The sequence below is a fragment of the Microplitis mediator genome, chromosome 10 (genome assembly GCF_029852145.1).
Source record: "Microplitis mediator isolate UGA2020A chromosome 10, iyMicMedi2.1, whole genome shotgun sequence".
NCBI classification, from domain to species: domain Eukaryota; kingdom Metazoa; phylum Arthropoda; class Insecta; order Hymenoptera; family Braconidae; genus Microplitis; species Microplitis mediator.
Window position 1 is genome coordinate 298996 of NC_079978.1, and position 24013 is coordinate 323008.

A 24013-nucleotide genomic window follows, 5' to 3' on the forward strand; every position below is an offset into this window, starting at 1 on the left:
AAAAAATTCAAAAATTATTAGGCGTCGGTTAAATTCAGTATCATGACCAGATAGTAGTTCCCTAATCGGGTACTGGGTCTCTTGCCGAGATCCTGAAGTTAGCAGACAATTAGTAATTTAAAAATTTTTTTGTCAACTAATCAATTGCAAAAAAATGAAAACTAAAAATATGCACATGTGGAAAATTAAAAAAGCTACAGGTGCAATTTTTTCAAATATTTTTTTTTGTGATTTATTGTTTAAAAAAAAATCCAATTCTATAATTTTACTTTATTTCAAAAATTTATCAACTAAAAAAAAAAATTTAATTTTTATAAATTTTTAGTGACCAAATTTGCCTCTACATAGAGAAACGGCCGAAAAATATGAAAAAATAATTTTTTCGAAAGTTTCGGCTGGTCCATTTTGCCCCAGGTGTAATGCGTAGGGCTAGAAATGTAGAATAATAATAATTTTTTTTTAATTTGACAATAAAAATATGAAAAAATCACTTTTTCAAAATTTTGGGCTTGTCCATTTTGCCCCGAATATCGTGCGTAGGGGTAAAAATGCGCAAACATATCGGATTTATAGTAATTAGCCGAAAAAAAAAAATTTTTTTTTGGTCAAAATTTCAGGGGGGCCGCTCTGCCCCACTCTCCCCTATTTTAAAAAAAAAGTGGGAGGTGGTGAGTAGTGATAAAGTAAAAAAATGAAAGTGGGGGTAAGTGAATCGAGTAAAAGTGGTAGGGACTGATTGGAGAAAATAAGCGCGGTAAGGGTAGATTCCCTAGAAACCACGTGCGTCAGTACTGTGCGCAGTTGTGATTGGTTGAAATTGGTTGAAATGGTAGCGGGCGGGGGTAGCTGCCCTTAGGCTACATAAGCTCTGTGAAGACTCCGATGAGCACCAGTCGTCTGTAGATCTTTCTATTGACTGGTGACCTCTCGATCCAGTAGATTTCTTAACTTCTGTTTTGATTCTCGCCTCCTTAAAGTCTTCGCGCTCAGTGCAAGTGATTAAAAAATATTCAAACAATCGTTTTTTTTTCTTAAAAGTGAACAGCAGTTTGAATATAATCTCGTGTCTCACGAAACAAAACTATCAGTTAATGAAAAGGTTTTCATTGATATCCAGCTCATTTGGTTCATTTCATTTTGGATAGCACGAGATCAAAGGTATGTCTTTTATTTAAATATTTTAATTTATGTAATCGATTGTTCAGTATTTTATTGTATATTTTTATCGAACTTTGATCATAAATCTATCGATATGAATGTCTACTATTAGTTTTTTGAATATTATTTTATTTTTTTTTTAAATCTAATCTTATGACATCTCTTCCGATGCATGCTTATATACAGACACGCGTTAACAAAAAAAAAAAAAATATTACCGTGATAACGATAACAAGAGAAACTTTTATACATTTTTTGTTGATTATAAAAAAATTCATTAGATTAAAGTGTGTTTATACTTTATATGTTCAATGAAATTAAATTTTTCGAGTAAACTTGCAGTATGATTTCAATTTTTATATGAAAAAAAAAAATTAAGTAAATATTTTTCGAAGGTAATTTTGTTGTTAGTTAAGTAAGTAATTTATAAGATTATATTTTTGATTCTCTCATTAACGAAAAGTAATTAAAAATAAACCAGTAGCTTAAATTTTTTTGAGTCGAAAAAAAACTTGATAATCTACAATGAAATTTTTAATTCTCATGTTTATTTTGATGAGACAAATATCAAACTTATATTTTATTATAAGAAGCTTAAAAATTCTTAGAGATTAAGAATATTTTTATTTTCTAATATATAAATCGCTTGATAATATTTTCAATTTTTTTTCTATTGAAAAATAAATTTTTTTCTTTCTGTTTCCCGCAAAAATAAAAATTTTGATTTTAAGCCTAAAAAAATATATTTTTTATAAATAATTTTATAATTTCTGATTAAAAAATCCGTATATTAAAAATGATACTGAAGTTAGCCGACGTCCAATAATTTTTGGATTTTTTTTTTTTACAATAAATTACAAAAAAAAAAATATTTGAAAAAATTCCACCTATAGTTTATTAAATTTTCTACATGTGCATATTTTTATTTTTTTTAAAATTAAGTCCTTGAAAATAAAATTCGAAAATTTTTAACTCTGCTAACTTCAGGATCATATATCAAAATTAGATTTTGAATAGAGTTTCCAAAAAAAATTCCTCCGAAAATTAGCCAAATTTTTTAATTTCCATTCTAGAAAAAAATTTTACTCCTGATTGTTGCCATTTTTTTCTAATCATTTAATGTTTTATTGTCCGAAAAAAATATGATTGTAGATAATTTTATCGCGAAAGTACTTTAGGTCTAACGACAATCGGGAAAACAGGAAGAAAACGAGTATCGCGAGAAAGAGAAAAAAAAAATAGCAGTAAAAGAAATAAAATAAATAAAATGTTGAGATGAAGTGGGTGAGCTCGAATCGATCGATCGGTTAATCAAGAGGGGCAGTTTGTCCGGAGAGTGATTATCATTATCCAGCAGAATAGACGACGCGAAGGGAGCAAAAAAATAAATAAGATGAATCGTTAGCTCCATTTTATTTTATTTTTTTTATTATTTTCATGGTCTTTGTTTTTTTCGATACAACAAACAGAACATTAAATTTATAATAAAACATCAGCCTGCACGGAAGGCAATTGTTCGATACCTTTTATCCCATTTTTTATCCATAAATACGTTTATATTTATATATATATATATTTAATACCATCAATAGCACCGATAAAGCTCTAATTCGTTTGATAATTTTTGTTTTTTTGTCGCACATTAAGCCGGACACTCGATTATCGCACACGTGTGCCTTTGTTTTTATTTTTCACGTGCCGGCTTTGAATATTTATCCAAACAAACAAATACTCTTATCTTTTTTTCCCTGATTTTTATCGATACGAATTAATTTAATTTCGTATCAAAAAAAAATTTATTTTGAAAAAAAATTTTTGGCTGACTCATTTTTTTTTTTTTTGAGTAAAGTAAATTTGAGTATTCAAAAATTAAAATTTACACGGATGTCAAATTTAACTGGGAAAACCCCCTGACCTGAAGTGTCCCACAGCTTTTGTTTAGACATTTCTGTTAAAGCGTGACAGGAAATTATAGGATTAAATTTAAAACCCAAGTTTAACTACGTCAGTACTCACACTTAGAGTAAATGCGAGTCTAAGTCAAAAATTTAGTTATAATATAAGCCTTCAAAGCTATAATACATTCTACGTATTTTTGGGTTGGGCAGTGGGTTTTCTGAAAATAAGTTTTAAACTTGGTTATGAATAAAAATATTATGATCTAAAGTAAAGACAATTTCAAACTCTTATTTATGATCAGGTATATTTCCTCAAGTTAGTCAAACCATAAGTAAATTTGTTGAAGAACCCAGGTCCTTTGTGTCGGAAAAGGTTGTACTGCTGTAAATATGTATGTACAATACTGTACAGAAAGCTGTACAAAATAGCTTCACTTGGCTTTAACAATAAAATATGCATTGAACAATACCTTGAAGGACTTGTTATCTGACTAGGTACAAGTAGTGACGACACTTGCAGCGATTGCTCAATTTGAATACACGCGCCCGTATTTTGACCAGTTGTCCTTCTGAAGGTCACTCTAAAATACAAATGTGAAGTAGCTATCAGTCATTAAACCATGGGCTCAAAGAAATTTATATTTTTTATTTCAATTTTATTTACTTGAATATTTTTTTTTTTTTTCGTGAACGTAGTATAGGATATTGACAATCGTTGATGTCACTGTCCAACCCCTTTTCACTCGTCAAATGCCTAAATTTCGACAAGCTCGACATATGAATTTACCTTGAGAATTTTTGAACTGGATGAAATAGTTTTTTTTTTTTTACCTTTTTTGCATTCATAAAATTTTTTTTCGTTACTATATGACGAAAAGAATAATCTGCCGTAACAATAGACAGTTTTGAATAATAGAGTAAGAAATTGGAAAACCCTTTTTTTTTTTATCCTTCACCTGGTGAACGGAAAATTCGATTCAACTTTGAGAATAGAACATCTGCATAAAAAATTTAATTCATGTGTAAGGGTTTTATTTTTCTTTCATTGATACATATAAAGTATTTTTTGCGTCTTATTGAACTGACGAAATATTTTTTTAAATTTTATACACGGAGAGAATTTTATGGTAAAAGGAATCATCGAGTTACAGTACAATTTTTAAACTGAATCATCCGTATGTACACACTCACCTGCACACATGTGCACACACACACATGAGTGCGCACACGCATACACACACACATGTACACTCATCCGCACACATGCGCACACACATATGCACTCACACATTCACACCCGCGTGCACACTTGCCCACACACACACATCGGTGCGCACACATTGACACACACGCACACATGCACACACACACGAGCGCATTCATGCACACGCACATCCTTAATTAAGAATTTTTACTGATGTTGAATAAAAAGAAATTTTTTAAAATTTGAAAAATTACTTCGAATACTAATTCTTGAAAATAATTTTTATTTACAGATATAAGAAATGAATTCACAAAATTCAAATATCTACAACCCTCCCACGTCATATCCGTTCCTGCCAACTACACCAATGTCGCATACGATGCCGCAGTTCTACGAAATGTATCCAGGGTCCCATCAGAATCATACCTACACGGGATATTCTCCACGAAGAAATGGTGGCATGACGAGATCGGAGTCTGAGGAGAGCAATAATACTACTGTAAGTAATTTAACTGCGCAATAACAACATCCACCCTGTACTTTTTTACTTTTCAATCCTTCTACCATTTTTATTTTTTTTATCTCACCCTTCCCTGTCTAAACTTATCCGCACAATCCCCTTTCATTCTCCCTGTGCCTTGACTCTCCTCCCTCGAATTCAACCCTCGTCTATCGTTTTCATTCATCTCCACGCAACGTTCAAACAAAATGTCCGATCCATGCCTGATACTTTGTATTAAAAAAATAAAACAATAATTTATGAATATACTTATTTTAGTTAAAACCTTTACAGAATGATTTTCAATCTGGACCACAAAATGGACCCACTTCAAGTACATTTGGGTATTATGCGCAACTCTCTCCTCCGTATTCACCTGGTTCTGAAGGGTATCTGTCTTCGGTTGCTGCGTCTCCGGCACTCCCGCAAAGCAGTTTAACTCTATTTAAAAGTATGCACTGGAGTAGTTATGTGTCACAGGGCCCATTCCATCCTGATATCCCAGCTCATCCTACAAGTAATTTGACAGCAAGGGCGTCTCCAAGTTCATCCACACAAAGTGACGGTATAAGAAACAACATGTAAGTATTGCCTCTTATTCATTAATTATTTATATTTTTAATAATTCGAATAGTTCAAATAATTGTCTTGTGCCCTTAAATTAATCGATTTCGATAGAAAAGTTGTCTTGTTCGGGTGTATTTTAATCAATTTTAATATTTTTTTCGTAGAACTCATTACTGAAATAATAAAAATTTTATTGTTAAAAAAAGTGTCATCCGTCCGGGTCAAAAATAAAACTTGATTCAGGCTCGCTTCGCGTTATTTTCTTTTGAAGTTATCGATTTGCCGACGATTTTTTGATAAGATCTCGACTTTTTCGACTTTTTTTCGACTTGAATTCAGATTATTCGAATAATTCAAACTTTTCGAATGATTCGATTCGATTCGAGACGAATAATTCGTAAATTCGAATATTCGCACACCCCTATTATATTTTATATATCAAGTGAAAAAAAAAAATTAATTATTTTTAATTTTATTTAACAGACATCAACACGAAAACGACGTCAACTGTTCTCTGCCGAATACGGAAAATGATGGCGGTCCATTCAATGATGATGTGCCTCAGGATTTTTCTTCTGATGAAGAGAATTCAGATGAAGTTGAAGGAGAAAGTAAAGCTCGCTCGAAAATAATCGACAAAAACACATACCTAACAGAACCAGGCTGGTTAATTCCAAAGATAAACAAAAGAGGAGTCGAACAAATAGTCAAATGTAAGAAGTGTAAAAAGCAATTTAACACAAAAGTTAAGATGTGGAATCATCTGGCAGAGGTTCACTTCACATCGGGAAAAATGATTCGATGCACGGAGCCTTACTGTGCGTTTGTAACCGACCTAAAACACCATTGGGAATACCACATGTACAGGCACACAGGAATAAAACCTTTCGGGTGTGACCTGTGCAAATATCGTTGCATCAACAAGGCGATGCTAAAGAGCCATATGAAATCCCACTCGAATACATATGAATACCACTGTGCTAGCTGCCCATTAAAATCCAAGTTCCACCATACCTTCAAACAACATCTTGAGGAAACCGGACATCGACAAGGGAAAACCTACGATGAATATGGAAACCTTTGTAACAAAATAATTGATGTCGGCGGAAAGCGCAGAGGACCGAGAAAGCCTGGCCAAAAAAAATCAAAAACCAGCGAAGCAACAATCGTGTCTCCTCCTGAAACTCCACATTATCGCTTGAGCCCTGCTCAAGTCGCTCCACTGGACCTGAGCACAACAGATTCGAGTATTAATCCAATGGACCTAAGCACGTTTGGAAGTGAGATTGCGACTCCAACTGAAAGCTTGCCCAAGGTGTCTGGCAGCAGCAGACGCAAGGGCAAAGCTGTCAAATGTGTTCGTAAGCAAGTAAGAAAGGAAATTCATGAATTGAATAGCTCTCTTACAATCAAGAAGGAGCCCGTGGACATACCTGAGGAACCACCAGTCGACATCGGAAGTTGTTATTGCCAACATTGCCAAGTTTTTTTTGGCTTCCATGACTTGTACAATGAGCACATGCGTTATCACACTATCGGTGATCCAACTCGTTGTAAAATTTGCCACAAACGGTATGAGAATGCGGTCTCATTCTACAGGCACATTGGCGTTGAGCCTCACAATGTTTGATTCTACGACTCAAGGACTCGAGGGATGTAAGTAAAAATTGATAAGCTATACATTATTATTGAATAACTTTTGTTTGTTTATTTTACGGCTGCCACTTGTAAGAGTAAAATAAACATATAAAGTTTATCTAGTCGTACTTGAAATAATGTACATTTGATACGTTTTTATAAACCCACTTGTTTTTACTTGCAATTGAAAAAAAATTGTAAATTCAAAAGTGATCAAACCAAAACTACATTTTTTTTTTTTCTAAATTAACTCGTCATTCATTATTTTTTTTTTTTTGACAATTAAAAATTCATTCAATTCTGGTTAAAGTAAAATGTGATGTACATTTTAAACATTTTCTTTTATAAAAATTTTTTTTTTTTTTTTCACAATTCGCATACTTAATTTTAATAAAAAATTATTATAAGTAAATAATAAATTATGTGATGGTTGTATTTAAAAAAAAAACTTGAAAAATTTCAGTTATGTTCTGTTAGAAAAAAATAATTTAAAGTTTTTAAAATTAAATTTTGTTTTTAAATTTCGATAGATCGAAATTTCCGGTGATTTATTTAATAACAAAACTGTTTATTTTTTCAAGTTTTATTTTTACAGAGAGTAAGAATTAGTCTAGGGATTTTTTTTTTAAGAATAATACAAACCGGACAAATTGAATAATTATTCAAAAAATCAATCGATGGTTTATGTATTATATGTCAATAATTATATAAAATAAACGCAGATGTCCTCATAAAAAAAATATTCATAAGAATTGGTGCAGTCGAGGATCTCGATGAGAACTTAAGACTGATAATAAAATTCTTTATGCGCGATTGCTCAAAATATTTTTTATAATGAAGTATGCAAACAATAATAACATTAAGTTGGTACAGCATTCGTCGCTTTTTCATGCTCGCCACTTAATAGTATTTTGTTTGCTTCATTTCGCGTAATGTGTAAAAAGAAAAATTTTTTTAAAATAATCTTATTAAAAGTAATAAAAAAAAATATTTTTTAAGTAAAAAACCATTCATTGGTAAAAATTGAGATTTAAGTTGAAGAGAAAGAAATGAACAAAACAAAATAAAATAAATAATTTGAAAAAAAAGTGTGCATAGAAAACAATAAAAGTAAAAAAATATCCGTAGACAATAATTAAGTTTTTATTGTTATCAAATTAAGATTAGAAAGAGGAATGAAACCATTCATGTGTTGTAGATTATATAAATCTATAAGCAATGTATATATAAAGATATATGTATGTATATATATAAATATAAAAATAAGTCGGCATGTAAATAATTAATTTCATTTATATAATTTCTGTAAAAAAAATTTTTTGATATATTTCATACAATTTTTCTATTAGAAATAAGATAACTGAAAATATATTCTTGCAATGCTGAAAAAACTAATATCACATTATTAATATTCAAACTGTAATTATAAATATAAATAATATATGATAAGTAAAATTGTATTTTCTATAAAATGTAACTTAATATTTAAAAAATGTAAATTATCTAAAATTGCTTAATATGTCAGCATTGCAATTTATTAATTGGGTTATAATATCAGTTGCAATACTTCTATTCCAAGATTTGACTGAATTTTATAAAAAATTTCCGGACTTGTCCATTCGTCAGTAAAGTTCAGTCAGAGAAATTCGATATTTGGTCATGAGTTTTGGCTTAAAGAAATTTTAAATAGAAAATTCTACTTTAATCATCGACTTCTAGTTTTTCAAGTTTTGAATTCCCGCTCGAAATTTTGAATTCAAATCAAAAATACTAGACGTCTTTAAGCCGAAATTATCATTATCTTGTTGAATGAGTCCGGAGTATAAGTGACAAAAAAAATTCAAAAAAAAAATTCAAAAAAAAAATTCAAAAAAAAAAAAAAAAAAAAAAAAAAAAAAAAAAAAAAACTAAATTCGAAACTACATTCAGCTGAAATTAAAATTTCCTTTGTCATTTTTATTCTCTCAACCAATATCGAATAATAATAATAAATTAGAGACATAAAGTGAGAAATTTATAATATAATAACAATAAAAAATAATAAATTAATATATAAATAAATTATGTATTTTGATCTAACATTCCATTAACATGAGATATTTTGTAATTTTTATGAGTGAATAAATAAAGAAATAAAAATATACTTTACTGTGTTCTTTTTTTTATTTATTTTTATTATTTATAGTTTAACTTCAAAATTAAAGGCACGAATTTAGTAATTAATTAACTTTATTTTTTATTAATAATAATTTAAATAATGAGGAAATCGTTGAATTACAAAGAGAGTTTTTTGAATGGAAAAGATTCATCGACAGATAGAAGCAGTACCGAATCGCAGACAATTCATTGGACGCCAGATCTTTTTGGTCTAGAAACGTTGGTTTTTCTATAATTGGTAATGCAAAGTGTAGAAAATGGATTCTGATAAGTCAGCCAATATTTTAAGTTGAGTGAGCAACAAATATCTGCAGTTCGGGAGAATTTCTTTTTACAAAAAGTACTTGGCAATATATACTCCGAAAAAATATATAAACATGTTCCTGTAGACTTAAATAATTAAACAGTTAATATTTTATTTTTTCTGAAAATAATAATAATAATATAAATAATTTAATTTGCTGAAGATTATAAAAGAAATCTTACAGCCGAAGATTGAAAAAACAATTTCGCAGCATGAAAAATATCGAGAGTATTGAATGGAAGTAAAGTAGTGAGAATCAGGAGACACGGTAGTATTTCGCGCCAAGTACACGTTCAAACACATGTATATGTGTCAAGTGTCATGACGCGATCCTTCCGTGTATTTATACCGTAAACATAGGGGTATTTAGCCGCCGATTTTTAAAAACGTTAAAAAAAAAAAAATTTTCAGAAAATTCCTTTTTTAATCAAAACATAATTGATTGTTCGTCTTGAGTACCCCCCACTTTTTAAAAACATGTAATGACTTTCAACTGTCATACCGTATTAAAATTTAATTAATTAATTAAAAGAAAATTAAAACTTTAATTGAAAAAAGGAATTTTTAAAAAATTACTTACAGTTGATATCAATTGGAAGTTAATCAAAATTTGTTAAATAAATTTCAGTTAAATCTTCATTTCAATTTAATGATTCGAATTTTTGAATTTTTCAGGCTAAAATTTATTCAACAAATTACGTTTAACTTCCAATTGATATCAACTGTAATTAATTTTTTTTTTAATTCTATATCTCGTCGAAATTACTTCCACGTTGCCTTTTTTTTAATTAAACTTTCAAATTATTTTTAATTAATTAATTAAATTTTGATACGCTTAAAGTGGAGGCCACTGTCTGAGTATGACCTTAAATTTAGCTAGCATACGCGTTCCCTGATAGCCACACTCTAAATGTAATTGCTTAGCAAGTTCTGCACTGAAACATTTACGGCTAACTTAATGTCGGCGATAGTACTTGCGTGCAAGTTGATGCAAGTCTACTGCCGTCATCAAAATGTAATTTGACAGAAAAACTTGCCGTCAATTTCAAATGATACTCTAAATCAACTTAACGTCATTGTCTGACTGTAATACTTGTAGTCAAATTAAAGGACAACTTACTGTCAACTTGAAGGTAACTTTATATTGGCTTCAGAATACGGCAGTAGTTTGAAGTTGACTGGCGGATAAGGTGGCTATCAGGGTTGAAAAAATTTATTTGACAATACCGACCGTTACATTGACTGTATTCAGTCGGTCGGTATTGTCAAATAATTTTTTTTACGACCCCTAACAAGGGGTGGGTAGAATTCCCCCGAAAGACCAAAACTCAAGTTTTTTGAATTTATTATTAAAATTATTCCAATGCAGCTTTTGATAAATAATTCATTATTACCAAGAAAATTACAAATTAAATTGTTAATTGTTGTAATTAATTTGATAGTGACGCGAGAATAAGGAACCATAGTAAAATTTGAATTATTCAAGCATCATTTTACGGATAATAAAATGATTCCCTGATAACCAGGGTTTCTAGTACAAAAGTTAGTATTCATTAGTTTGCGACCAACTTGACGACAAGCTGTCGACAACTTTAGCATTTGCAACTTTTGGCTACAAGTGACCACCACTTTCTGAAAAAGTTGACGTCAGTATGGAGCCGCAACTGGAATACAGGTTTCTTGAGAAAATGCGACGCAATTTACCGTCAAATCATTGAATTTCTAACTTTTGCCACCAACTTTCTCAGAAGGTGTCGATCAACTTTGGAAGTATCAACTTTTGCGGGCAACGTGGTGTCCAGATGTGCCTGTAGTTTTACGTCAGTTTCTCTCCAACTCGGCTATCAGGGTTACTAAAAAATAAAATGATCCCTGATAGCCAGAGTTTCTGATCAGAAAGTTAGTGTACCTGAGTTGCGACCAACTTGACGTCAAGTTGACGACAACTTTCAGCTCGTGCAACTGTTGACTACAAGTTGGCTACAAGTTGTCGGCGACAGTTACACGAGCTGAAAGTTGTTGACAAGTTTCTTGGAAAGTTGCCGACAATTTATGGAAATGCCAACTTTTGCGGCCAACTTGGCTATCAGGGAAGTTTCTAATAAAATATTCTGTACCGGTGTTAAAAAAAATTCTTCGGTGTTAAAATAACGCCGCCGCCGGTGTAGATATTCTTTACCGGTGTAAAAATATTTAACTTTGTGAATATTTTTACTTACTCGATCACTATACTTGTTAATAAATGATATTTTTTATTAATTTTCAGAAAGAACTGACATTTTATGTAGGGGAGGGTGGGGCAGAGCGGCCCCCCTGAAATTTTGATCAAATAAAAAATTTTTTTTTTTCGACTAATTACTATAAATCCGATATGTTTGCGCATTTTTACCCCTACGCATGACATTTGGGGCAAAATGGACAAGCCCAAAATTTTGAAAAAGTGATTTTTTCATATTTTTATCGTCAAATTAAAAAAAAATTGTTATAATTCCACATTCCTAGCCCTACGCATAAAACCTGGGGCAAAATGGACCAACCGAAACTTCCGAAAAAAATATTTTTTCATATTTTTCGGCCGTTTCTCTATGTAAGAGGCAAATTTGGTCACTAAAAATTTATAAAAATTAATTTTTCTTTTTTAGTTGATAAATTTTTGAAATAAAGTAAAATTATAGAATTGATATTTTTTTTTATTAAATAACAATTAGTAATTAAGGTAATCGAGAGTGAACGATTTTTTACGCTTTAAAAAATTTTTTTCGAGTAATATAAAACCAAAAATAGTTGTCAAAAAAAAGAAATACACTCTTAATGATAAAAACAATTTAAAAAAAAAAAAAAAAACGAAAAAAAAATTTTTTTTATCACTTTTTGGAGGGGGGCCGCTCTGCCCCACAAAAAAAAAATTTTTTTTCAGAATTTTGGCAAAATTTCCATAAATTTGTTCGAAATAGGACAAAAGTAAAGTGATCTTATGGTTGAAAGCCACAAAAAATAATAATTGGCTTAGGGGGGCCGCTCTGCCCCACCCTCCCCTATTTTATAATCTTTAAAATTAATACTCCCGGCGGACGCAGTTTATACCCTGCTTATACACCGGTTACCGCGATTTAACACCGCTCTTTTTACAGTGTATTGACTGCTATTTGTACATATATATTTCTTGTGATGACTTCCGCCACACGAATATTCATTTATTATTTTTTTTTTTTTTTTTTTTTCTAAGTATTTTTTTATATATTTTAAAATTATTTATCACTAAAAATACTTGCTATACCGAGTGGGGACTTGTCCTCATCGGGAAGATTTATGACTTTAAATAACGTAAATTACAATGGACTCATTTAAATAAAGTAAATTTTAATAGTTATAAAACCCGACTATTGTCTGTTTGAGTGACAGGAAGTCAAAGATAACCTTTGAATCTTAAAATATTTGTCTGTACTTATAGTTAATCCCTTGTGATGGTTTTTTTGCAATCGGCAATTTAGGGTCATAAAATTAAAACGAGACTTTGACCGAGCAGGTTATGAAAGGAAAGATTAAAAAGACAAAAACAAACCATTGGCATTGTAGAGTGTCAAGAAAAATAAAGAAATGGTTCTATCGCTTCAAATTTGCTGAGTCAAGGCTAATTACATTAAATATACTTTTGTAATTAAGGAAATATTTTTGACAAATTTTAAATATTTCCCCGGCCTATTTATAAAACATATACATATACATAAATGCCTTCCATGAATCATCATAAGCTAAGTAATATTGTTTGCATCTGTCTACTGTAAAATGTTTTTTCAAAAAAAGCGTCAAAGAAAAGACTTAAGACCGGAAATGGTAAAAACTCAAAAATAATTGGTTCTTCTTCAAGGATTTGTTTCCCGTAAAAAAATTTATTTATCTGCAGCTCAAAAGGTTGGAAAATTTTCAAAGCTATATACCATTCGAGTATATTTTTGCATATAAAATTTTTTAAAATGGAAGGTGAGATTATTTACAACTCATTTTAAAGAAAACTAACATGTTTCATAAAATTGTTTACTAAATTTTGATATTTCTTGTCATGCTAACGTAGCTATAACTTTTTGACGACAATTTTCATACTTCCGTCGGTCAACACGTATCTCTAAATGTGTTTGAATACAACAAAGGAGAATAATAACAATATTTTTGAGGTTTTCAAACAGCTCTCTTATACTAAGAATTTACACAGTTATCTTTTGGGAATTTTTAATTACAGTGTCATTAAAAAAAGATGTTGTTTTAGTATTACAACGATAATTTTTTCAAAATAATCTTGGGATGAGAAATTTTCCTTTTTCAACTCTACACTGAAAAAAAAGTTTTTTTCCTCCCAGGATACAAAATATTTTTATCCGAGTACTTTAATATCCAGTATAAGTTTCTTAATATTAAAAAACTGGTATTTTTCCCCTGAGAATACCTAAGTTTTTTCTAGAGCTAAAACTTAATGCTGCGTTACCATAGCAACCGCAGTAATTATAATTACATCCTAATCACTACATTTTATAGAAATTAAATTTTCCAGTAATTTTATTATAAATACAACTTTTAAAATTAGTAGTTAATTTAATATTAATAAAAAAAGGCTCGTAGTAAAATAAACATTACTTAAATATGTGTCAACTGAGTGAGGTTAAGTCAGCCATATTTTTTATTTTGGTATTTTGCTGAGAAGGAAACCGAGTTTTTTAGCAATCAGAATACTTATTAGTGTGGGAAAAAAACTTTGGTATTTTAAAAACTAGAATACCAGGTTCTTTACGGGAGGGAAAAATTTTCTAGGTGGAAAAAAACTTTTTTTTCAGTGTAATTAAATAAACTGTAGATTTGAAGCTTCAAATTACTTTTTTAAATGTTCCGATACGACCATTTTCAAAAGAATACAGCTTTCCAAAATCACTAAAAAATTTATAAAATCGTTTTGCATCGTTTATTTTGGATGAGTGCATTATAAAATACTGTACTATAATACTTAATTTAAAATAAAAAATATTACCGTGTAAAAATATAGTATAAGTTAGGAAACATATTTTTGATATTTTATATATGATTTCAAAAATTTTTGGTAGAAAATTATTTGGAAAAAAAAACAAAAAATAGAATTGTATTTTCTCTTTTAAATAAGTAGAATATATAGAATAAAATTAAAAAAAAGAATTCCAATTTATAAAAGTATTCAAAGAATTATATAGCACAGATTCTGTATGAAAAAATAATATACACGGTAAAAAATTTTTACACCAAACTCGGTGGCAAATTCGAGTGGTGTGAATTTAAAATTTTTACAGCGTTTAGCGTATAAATCTGTAGTTTATAATAATTTTACGTTCAGAAAAATAATTTAAAAAATATTTAAATGTTCAAAATACTATTTAGTATGCAAATAAAATTAATAAAGTTATTGATTAAACAGTTAAAAATGTTTAATATCATTTGTTGCTCATTTATCAAAATTATAATGACTAACACGGAATGGTGTAAAAAAAGTAAATTACACGGTGTTAAAATTACACGGATGGATAATTGACACCGAGGATTTTTTACACTATTAGTTTCATATGTAAATGTATATGGGTATATGTATTCGCATCAAATTAACCGCTATAAGCATATACGGCCTCGTATAAAACGAATATTATATTTTAATATGAAAAAATATATCAGAAAATATAGTTCAAATGGCCGCATATGTTTTTTGGTATTTATCATATATTTTTACATATATGTTATTATCATACGGTTGAGAAAGCTGCTTTTTTAATTTTGATTAACATATTTCTAATAAAATGGCAACATCACTATTTTAATTTTAGTAAAATCTGAAAATAAGAATTATTTCATAAAACATAACAGAGAAGGGGGAGAAATTAATGTAACGTGGACCTAAATCCGCTTCCGCCGACCGGAAGCCGAGACCTCACCCTTTTGGGCATACTCGCGAATAGAGAAGGGGGAGAGACAAAGTGGGCCCCTTAAGGATAATAATAATAGCGCGACGGATGAAGGGTTAATTTAAATCCGAATTCACTCCATATTCACTCCACCACTCGGAGTTTCTGAGTTTTGAAAAAAATTACTCTGCATGAATTGGCGTGAATTGGGACCTTTTTTTTGGCGGAGTGATTTCAGAGTGACGTGGATTTTATTTCACCCCCAACTCACTCTGGTCCGGAGTTTTGAAAATTTTAAGACGCCCTTTGCCCCCTCTCCTTTCCACAACATAATAGTAAAAGTTCTTGAACATAAGCTACAATTGGTTTAAAGAAAAAAATTGTAAGAGGGGATGAAGAACTTACAAGCAAGACGCCACAGTTTTGACCAATGGCGAGGGAGTATTCGCTATCAACCAGGTGGAGGTATGGCGACATCCCTCAGCTTTTAAAGTTTCCGAATTCTTCTACTGATAACCATTCTTGTTTCAGTTAGAGCTACGGACACATCTTCGGAACTTTTAGCTTTAATTAATAATTCACTTGAGTTTTGCTCTGGTTTTATCCTCGTTTTTTATCACAGCTTCAATTATATAATCTCTCAGTTGATGATCATGGATTCTCTAACCATTTGGTACATCGCATATTGGGTGTTGCAGAGTCCCACGTAATGTTTTTATTTAAATATTTTAATTTGTGTGATAGACTGACTATTGCGTTAACGAGAAACAAAAATGTATTAATGTGATAATGATAACAAGAGACACTTTCATACATTTTTTAGTTGATTATAAAAAAATCCATTAGTTTAAAAAGTGTTTTTACTTTATATATGTGCAATGAAATTGAATTTTTTTGAGTATACTTGCATGATGATTTTCATTTTTATATTAAAAAAATTGAGTTAGTATTTTACAGTGATAATTTTCTTGTTAGTTAACTAAGTAATTTTAAAATTTTATTTTTTATTTTTTTAGTAACATTAAATAATTAAAAATAAAAGAGTAGCTTAAAGAAAAATTTTTCAGAATAGAAAAAAAAAACTTGATAATTTGCAATGAAATTTTTGAATCTCGTGTTTTTCTTGAAGAGATAAATATTAAGCATATATTTTATTATGAACTCAAAAATTCTTAGAGATTAAGAGTATTTTTATTTTCTAATCCATAAATCGCTTGATAATGTTTTAAATTTTTTTCATAGCAAATAATACGTTTTTTTTTCCTTTAGTTTCCCGTTAAAATACAAAAATTAAATTTTTTTGGCTTCTTTAGCTCCATTTTTTATTCATTTTTAAAAATTATTTTTGTGGTCTTCGTTTTTTTTTATACAACAAACAGAACATTAAATTTATTATAAAACATTAGGCACGGAAGGCAATTGTATGAAACCGTTAATCTCATATTTTACCCTTATAAATACGTTTATATTTATATATATATTTAATACCATCAATATCATCGACAAAGCGCTTATTCGTTCGATAATTTTGGTTTATTTTTTAACATTTCGCTGAACTCTTGACTATCGCGTACGTGTCGCAATTATTTTCATTTTTCACGTGCCATCAAAATCATTTAATTTTTTTTTTCTCAATTTTTATTGATACGAATCAGTTTAATTTTGTACTCATGAAAAAAAATTATTTTTAAAAATGAGTTTGGCTGCCTCAATTTTTTTTTCTACCCTAGCGGATCCAAATTACGGTAATTACCGTAATTACCGTAATTAAAATCCACTAGGGTAGTAAAATAAATTTCATTTTAAATTTGAGTATTTAAAAATTAAAATTTATACGGGCGTCAAATGAAAGACAATTAAGGGATTAAATTTGAAACCCAAGCTTAAGTACAGCAGTACTTCCGCTCAGAGTAAATGCGAGTAGTCTAAGTCAAAAAACTGAGTCATAATATAAGTTTTCAAAGATTTAATACATTCTATATATTTTTGGGTTTAGGGTACTACACTGTAAAAAGAGCGGTGTTAAAAATGGACTCATTTTAACTCCGCCCGGTGTTAAAATAAAATTACACCGGTGTAGGAGAAGTACACTTATCCAAAAAATTAAAGGAACAAGAAAATTTTATAAATTTTTTAGTGATTTTTGGAAGGCTGTAGTTTCGTGAAAAATCATCGCATCGAAAAAATAAAAAAAGCAAATTGAAGCTTGAAATCTCTTGTTTAAAGATCTTCTAGCAAAATATTTTTTTGAGCCACGGTTTTTGCGGAATCATAAGAAAAAAGTCGAGACAAAATTTTTCTAAATTTTTTAGTTTTGTTTTTTAGGTCTACGGGGCCGGGAAAAATTTTTTCAAAAAAACGAATTCATGGCTCGTTTAGAAAATTTATTCAGCTACAATTTGCTTTTTTTTGTTTCTCTGTACGACAATTTGCTGCTGAGATATCAGCCTTTAAATGAAAATGGAGCCTTTTGTCTTTGATTATTGATATCTCAGCAAGTAATGGTCACACAGTAATTTAAAGGACAGTTTAATAAACTTGAATAAATTCCCTACAAACTACATTTTCGATTTTTTCAAAAAAAAATTTTTTTTCATCCTTGATATCCATTTGAAAAACCCACAAAAAATGACCATTTTCTGGTTTTTTAGTCAACTCATCGCTACTCTGCAAATATTGATAAAAAAAATAATGTTGCCAGGTAATTTTACAGCTTAATGTACCCCCAAAAACCCTGGAAATTTTCAGATTGATCCATTGAACCGTTTGTCCGGTCCGATTGCTCAAAGTTTTGCAAAACAATTAAAGGAACAAGTTTTGTTCCTTAAATTGTGTAATCATTACCAAAATGAAAAAATTAATTTTTTTCGGATTTTCTTTAATTTTTGCGTTAGTTATTCAGTAAATGTAAGGTCAAGAGGAAAAAAAAAAAAATTTTTCCGAAAAACGAAAAAAAAAATAACCCCCCGAATGAAACGTAAAAAAAAAAAAAATGTAAAAAAATTCTTGTTTGGTCTCGTTTTTTGGAAAAATTTTTTTTTTTTTCCTCTTGACCTTACATTTACTGAATAACTAACGCAAAAATTAAAGAAAATCCGAAAAAAATTAATTTTTTCATTTTGGTAATGATTACACAATTTAAGGAACAAAACTTGTTCCTTTAATTGTTTTGCAAAACTTTGAGCAATCGGACCGGACAAACGGTTCAATGGATCAATCTGAAAATTTCCAGGGTTTTTGGGGGTACATTAAGCTGTAAAATTACCTGGCAACATTATTTTTTTTATCAATATTTGCAGAGTAGCGATGAGTTGACTAAAAAACCAGAAAATGGTCATTTTTTGTGGGTTTTTCAAATGGATATCAAGGATGAAAAAAAATTTTTTTTTGAAAAAATCGAAAATGTAGCTTGTAGGGAATTTATTCAAGTTTAATAAACTGTCCTTTAAATTACTGTGTGACCATTACTTGCTGAGATATCAATAATCAAAGACAAAAGGCTCCTTTTTCATTTAAAGGCTGATATCTCAGCAGCAAATTGTCGTACAGAGAAACAAAAAAAAGCAAATTGTAGCTGAATAAATTTTCTAAACGAGCCATGAATTCGTTTTTTTGAAAAAATTTTTCCCGGCCCCGTAGACCTAAAAAACAAAACTAAAAAATTTAGAAAAATTTTGTCTCGACTTTTTTCTTATGATTCCGCAAAAACCGTGGCTCAAAAAAATATTTTGCTGGAAGATCTTTAAACTAGAGATTTCAAGCTTCAATTTGCTTTTTTTATTTTTTCGATGCGATCACTTTTCACCAAAATACGGCCTTCCAAAAATCACTACAAAATTTATAAAATTTTCTTGTTCCTTTAATTTTTTGGATAAGTGTAATTCATCGGTGTTAAAAATACCGGTGTTAAATCAGGGTAAAAGCGGAGTAAAATCGGTGTAAAAGCGGGGTAACCGGTGTAAAAACAGAGTAATATCGGTGTAAAAGCAGGGTAAATAGCGTCCGCTCGGAGTATTAACTTTAAAGATTATAAAACACAAAAAATGTCAGTTCTCTATGAAAATTAATAAAGAATATTATTTATTAACAATTACAGTGATCGAGTAAGTAAAAATATTCACAAAGTAAAATATTTTAACACCGGTCTAGAATATTTACACCGGCAGCGGCGTTATTTTCACACCGCTTTCGGGGGTAAATTTAACACCGATAATTTTAACACCTACACCGATTGGACTTACCCCGGTGATTTTTTACAGTGTAGGTTTTTCGAAAAAAAAATTTTTAAATTTGGTTACGAATAGAAATATAAGTAGGAATCGAAAGTAAATACAATTTACACTGTTATTTATGTTCAGGTATAGATTTCCGCAAGTTATAGTTAAACCATAAGTAAATTTGTCCTTACAGTCGAAGGCCTTTTGTATATACCGAAAAGAGATGGCACTACTGTAAAATGTATACAATACCAAACAGATAGTTTTAGTTCACAAAGTAGCATATCAGTTGACTTTATCACAAAAACAAAATGAGTAGTAATAACTGACAAAGTACCAGTGGCAACGCCACTTGTAGTTACTAGTCTATTTGAATACAAATGCCCGTATTTTGACCATCGAGTGTCCGACGGAAGATCACTCAAAATGGAGGTGTGAAAATGGCCATCAAGGCATTGAACCTTTAGCTAGAAGAAGTTTAAATTTGAATTGTATTTCCTTAAATATTTTTTTTTTGTTTTCTTGAGAACATAGTGGAGGGTAATAGCAATCGTTGATGTCCCACTTCTTTTTACTCGTCACATACATAAGTTTCGACAAACTCCACATATGAATTTACCATGAGAATTTTTGAACTTCCCCCATGAAAAAAATTTATAAAAAAAATATATGTTAAAATATAAAAAAAATATATTTTTTATATATTCTAAGATGTATTTTTAATATATAAAATATTTACGAAAATCGACCAAAAGTTAGCTATTTAAAATTTATTTTTTATACATATTTTATATATATTTATATATTTTTTATGTATTTTTAATATATTTTTTTTATATTTAACATATATTTTTTTTATAAATTTTTTTTCATGGGGGTTTATGATACACTTTTTTTTTTTAATTCATAAAATTTTTCGTTTTTTTTTTCGTTACGATATCACGAAAAAAACAATATTCCATAATAAAAGATTAGGAAATGGAAAAACCCTTGTTTTTTTTATCTTTCACCGGGGTGAAAAAAAAATTCAATTTAACTTTAGGGATAGAAAATCTGCATAAAAAATTAAAACCGTCCGCAAGGATTTCATTTTTTTTTCATTGATAAACATGAAAGTATCTTTGCACGTTGATAAACTGACAAAACATTCATTTAAATTTTATACTCTGACGGATGTTGAATTAAGAAAAAAATTATTCAAACTTTTAAAAATACTAATTTGTTAAAATTTTCTTTATTCACAGGTGTAATCCAATGGACCTAATATATTATCTTCGGATGTTGATGGAACAAATTCATAACGGGATGTTGGGACAGGAATTCCAGCAGACCAATAATCATAATGTAAGTAATTCAACTGCACATTGACAACATCTACCCTGCGGTTTTTTATTTTTCAATTCTTCTATTTAAATTATTGCACACCTCAATCGCGAAAGCGTTAGGTGTGCTTTACTGTCACTCTCTCACTCTCGGCCCTTTCACGGACTTTAAATCCTCTCTACTTTCTTTATAGTACACCAAAGTTGTTAATGATATATACCATTTTAAAGGAAATTTATTAAGGAACATTTTTCAATGCAATCCATATTTGATTAATGATGTGATTAATTTAAAAAAAAGGATTTAGTCCGAAGCCCTCAGTGCGTCAATTGTGGTGTTCGGACTCGTCTAAACACGATAACTTTCGAAAAACAAGACTTATCGACTTAGTTTTTTTTTTATTATCTGTGTATTTCTGATCACAAGAACCCTTTCAAAAATTACTATCTGAATCCTTTTTATTTTGGTGTAATTAATAAAAAACGTGAAAACTGATTCTTCGTGAAAAATTTAGCTGCTATTTTTACTGGTGTTATTATTTTTTTCATTGTTTCTCTCTATCAACTACTGGTGGCAGCACTAGCGTATCAATATGTTTGAAAGAAAAAGCGACATTTAAGACAAAACAAGGCGGGATATTTAGAAAAAAATGTTAGTAAAAAAATATTAAACTGAAAATAAGAAATAAAAATAAAAAAATCAAATTGATAATTTGTAAGTTGAATAACAGTTCATAACAAAAAAAAATATATTAATATTATATAATAATAAAAGTAATGATTAAAAATAAATTGAGCGATTGAGGTGTGCACTTTTGGATTTTCCAACATTTTTTTTTTATATCCCCCCTCCCTCCTGTCTAAACTCATCCGCGCAATCCACTATCATTCTGCCTGTATCTTTACTCTCCCCTCTCAAACTCAACTATCGTCTTTCGATTTTATTCATCATTATGCGACGTTCAGACCAAATGTCCAATTCATGCCCGATACTTTGTATTAAAAAAATAAAACAGTAATTTTTATGTATATACTTATTTTAGTTAAAACCTTTACAGAATTTTCAATATTTTCAATCTGGACCACAAAATGGACCCACTTCAAATCCATTTGGGTCTTATGCGCAACTCTCTCCTCCGTATTCACCTGGTTCTATAGGGTACCTGTCTTCGGTTGCTGCGTCTCCGGCACTCCAGCAAAGCAGTTCGATTTATGTTGGAGACTATCACGGGGGTAGTAATTTGCCACATGGCCCATTCCATTCTGGTATCGGAGTTTATCCTACAAGTACTCTAGCAGCAAGGGTGTCTCCAAGTACATCCCAACAATCTGACTTATTGGATCTCAGCACGTAAGTATTGCCTCTTATTTATGAATTATTTATATTGTACACTTATCCAAAAAATTAAAGGAACAAGAAAATTTTATAAATTCTGTAGTGATTTTTGGAAGGCTGTATTTTTGTGAAAAATGATCGTATCGAAAAAACAAAAAAAATAAGCAAATTGAAGCTTGAAATCTCTAGTTTAAAGATCGTTCAGCAAAATAATTTTTTGAGCCACGGTTTTTGCGGAATCATAAGAAAAAGGTCGCGACAAAATTTTTCCAAATTTTTTCAGTTTTGTATTTTAGGTCTACGGGGCCGGGAAAATGTTCTTCGAAAAAACCAATTCATGGCTTGTTTAGGAAATGTATTCAGCTACAATTTGATTTTTTTGTTTCTCTGTACGACAGTTTACTGCTGAGATATCAGCCTTGATTTGGTTTGAATTCAGATTATTCGAATAACTCAAACTATTCGAATGATTCGAACTATTCGAATAATTCGATTCGATTCGAGACGAATAATTCGTAAATTCGAATGTTCACACACCCCTACTATATTTTATATATCAAGTGAAAACAAAAAATTAATTATTTCTAATTTTATTTTACAGTTCACTTAATACAGAACGGGTCCGGTCAACTCCACGGGTAAACAGAAGAAGAATAGGCAAAACCATTCGATGCCCGTACGAAAACTGTGATTTCGTGACAGGCTTCAAACACCATTTGAAGTACCACATGGACAGGCACACAGGAATAAAACCTTTCCGGTGTGGACTGTGCTTATATAGTTGCATTAACAAGGCAATGCTAAAGAGCCATATGAAATTACATGCGACCACATATCAATACCACTGTGCTGACTGCCAAACGAAGGACAATTTTTACCATACCTTCAAGAAACATCTTGTGGCGACCGGACATCGACAAGGGAAAACCTTCGATGAGTATGGAAACCCTTCTAAGAAAATAATTGATGTCCACGGGAAGCGCAGAGGACTGAAAAAGCCTGCCCAAATAGAAACAAAAATCTGCGCAGCAACAGTGGTGTCTCCTCCAGAAACTCCACATTATTACTTGAGCCCTGTTCAAGTCGCATCACTGGACTTGAGATTTGATATTTTCTATAAAATGTAACTTAAGATTTAAAAAATGTAAATTATCTGAAATTACTTAATATGTCAGCATTGCAATTTATTAATTGATTTATAATATTAGTTGCAATACTTCTATTCCGAAATTTGACTGAATTTTATTAAAAATTTTCCGGACTTGTTCATTCGTCAGTAAAGTTCAGTCAGAGATATTCGATATTTGTTCACGAGTTTTGGCTTAAAGAAATTTTAAATAGAAAAATTCTACTTTAATCATCGACTTCTAGTTTTTCAAGTTTTGAATTCCCGCTCGAAATTTTGAATTCAAATCGAGAATACTAAACGTCTTTAAGCCGAAATTATCTTATTGAATGGGTCAGGAGTATAAGTGACAAAAAAATTTCAAAAAAACAAAAAAAAAAAAAACTAAATTCGAAACTACATTCAGCAGAAATAATAATTTTCTTTGTCATTTTTATTCCTTCAACCAATATCGAATAATAATAATAAATTAGAGACATAAAGTGAGATATTTATAATATAATAACAGTAAAAAATAATAAATTAATATTTAAATAAATTATGTATTTGGATCTAACATTCCATAAATATGACATATTTTGTAATTTTTATGAGTGAATAAATAAAAAAATAAAAATATACTATAGCGTGTTCTTTTTTTATTTATTATTTTTATTATTTATAATTTAACCTTAA

General features: G+C 29.9%; 2 protein-coding genes across 3 annotated transcripts; both read left to right on the forward strand.

Moving 5' to 3' along the window:
* Window positions 1-877: 877 nt before the first annotated feature.
* On the forward strand, window positions 878-8876 carry LOC130676197 (protein hunchback-like). Of its 2 annotated transcripts, none has more exons than XM_057482262.1 (4): window positions 878-1158; window positions 4553-4759; window positions 5039-5340; window positions 5810-8876. In XM_057482262.1, exons 2-4 carry the CDS (start codon window positions 4562-4564, stop codon window positions 6954-6956), a joined length of 1647 nt encoding a protein of 548 aa, XP_057338245.1. In that variant the 5' UTR covers window positions 878-1158; window positions 4553-4561; the 3' UTR covers window positions 6957-8876. The 2 variants fall into 2 exon arrangements, with proteins under 2 accessions (XP_057338245.1, XP_057338247.1); XM_057482264.1 differs by having other exon boundaries at window positions 5054-5340.
* Window positions 8877-15769: 6893 nt separating this feature from the next.
* LOC130675585 (zinc finger protein ZFAT-like) lies at window positions 15770-23963 on the forward strand. Its single transcript, XM_057481357.1, has 5 exons — window positions 15770-15802; window positions 15869-16043; window positions 20799-20898; window positions 21935-22227; window positions 22814-23963. Exons 2-5 carry the CDS (start codon window positions 15985-15987, stop codon window positions 23337-23339), a joined length of 978 nt encoding a protein of 325 aa, XP_057337340.1. The 5' UTR covers window positions 15770-15802; window positions 15869-15984; the 3' UTR covers window positions 23340-23963.
* Window positions 23964-24013: the final 50 nt, after the last annotated feature.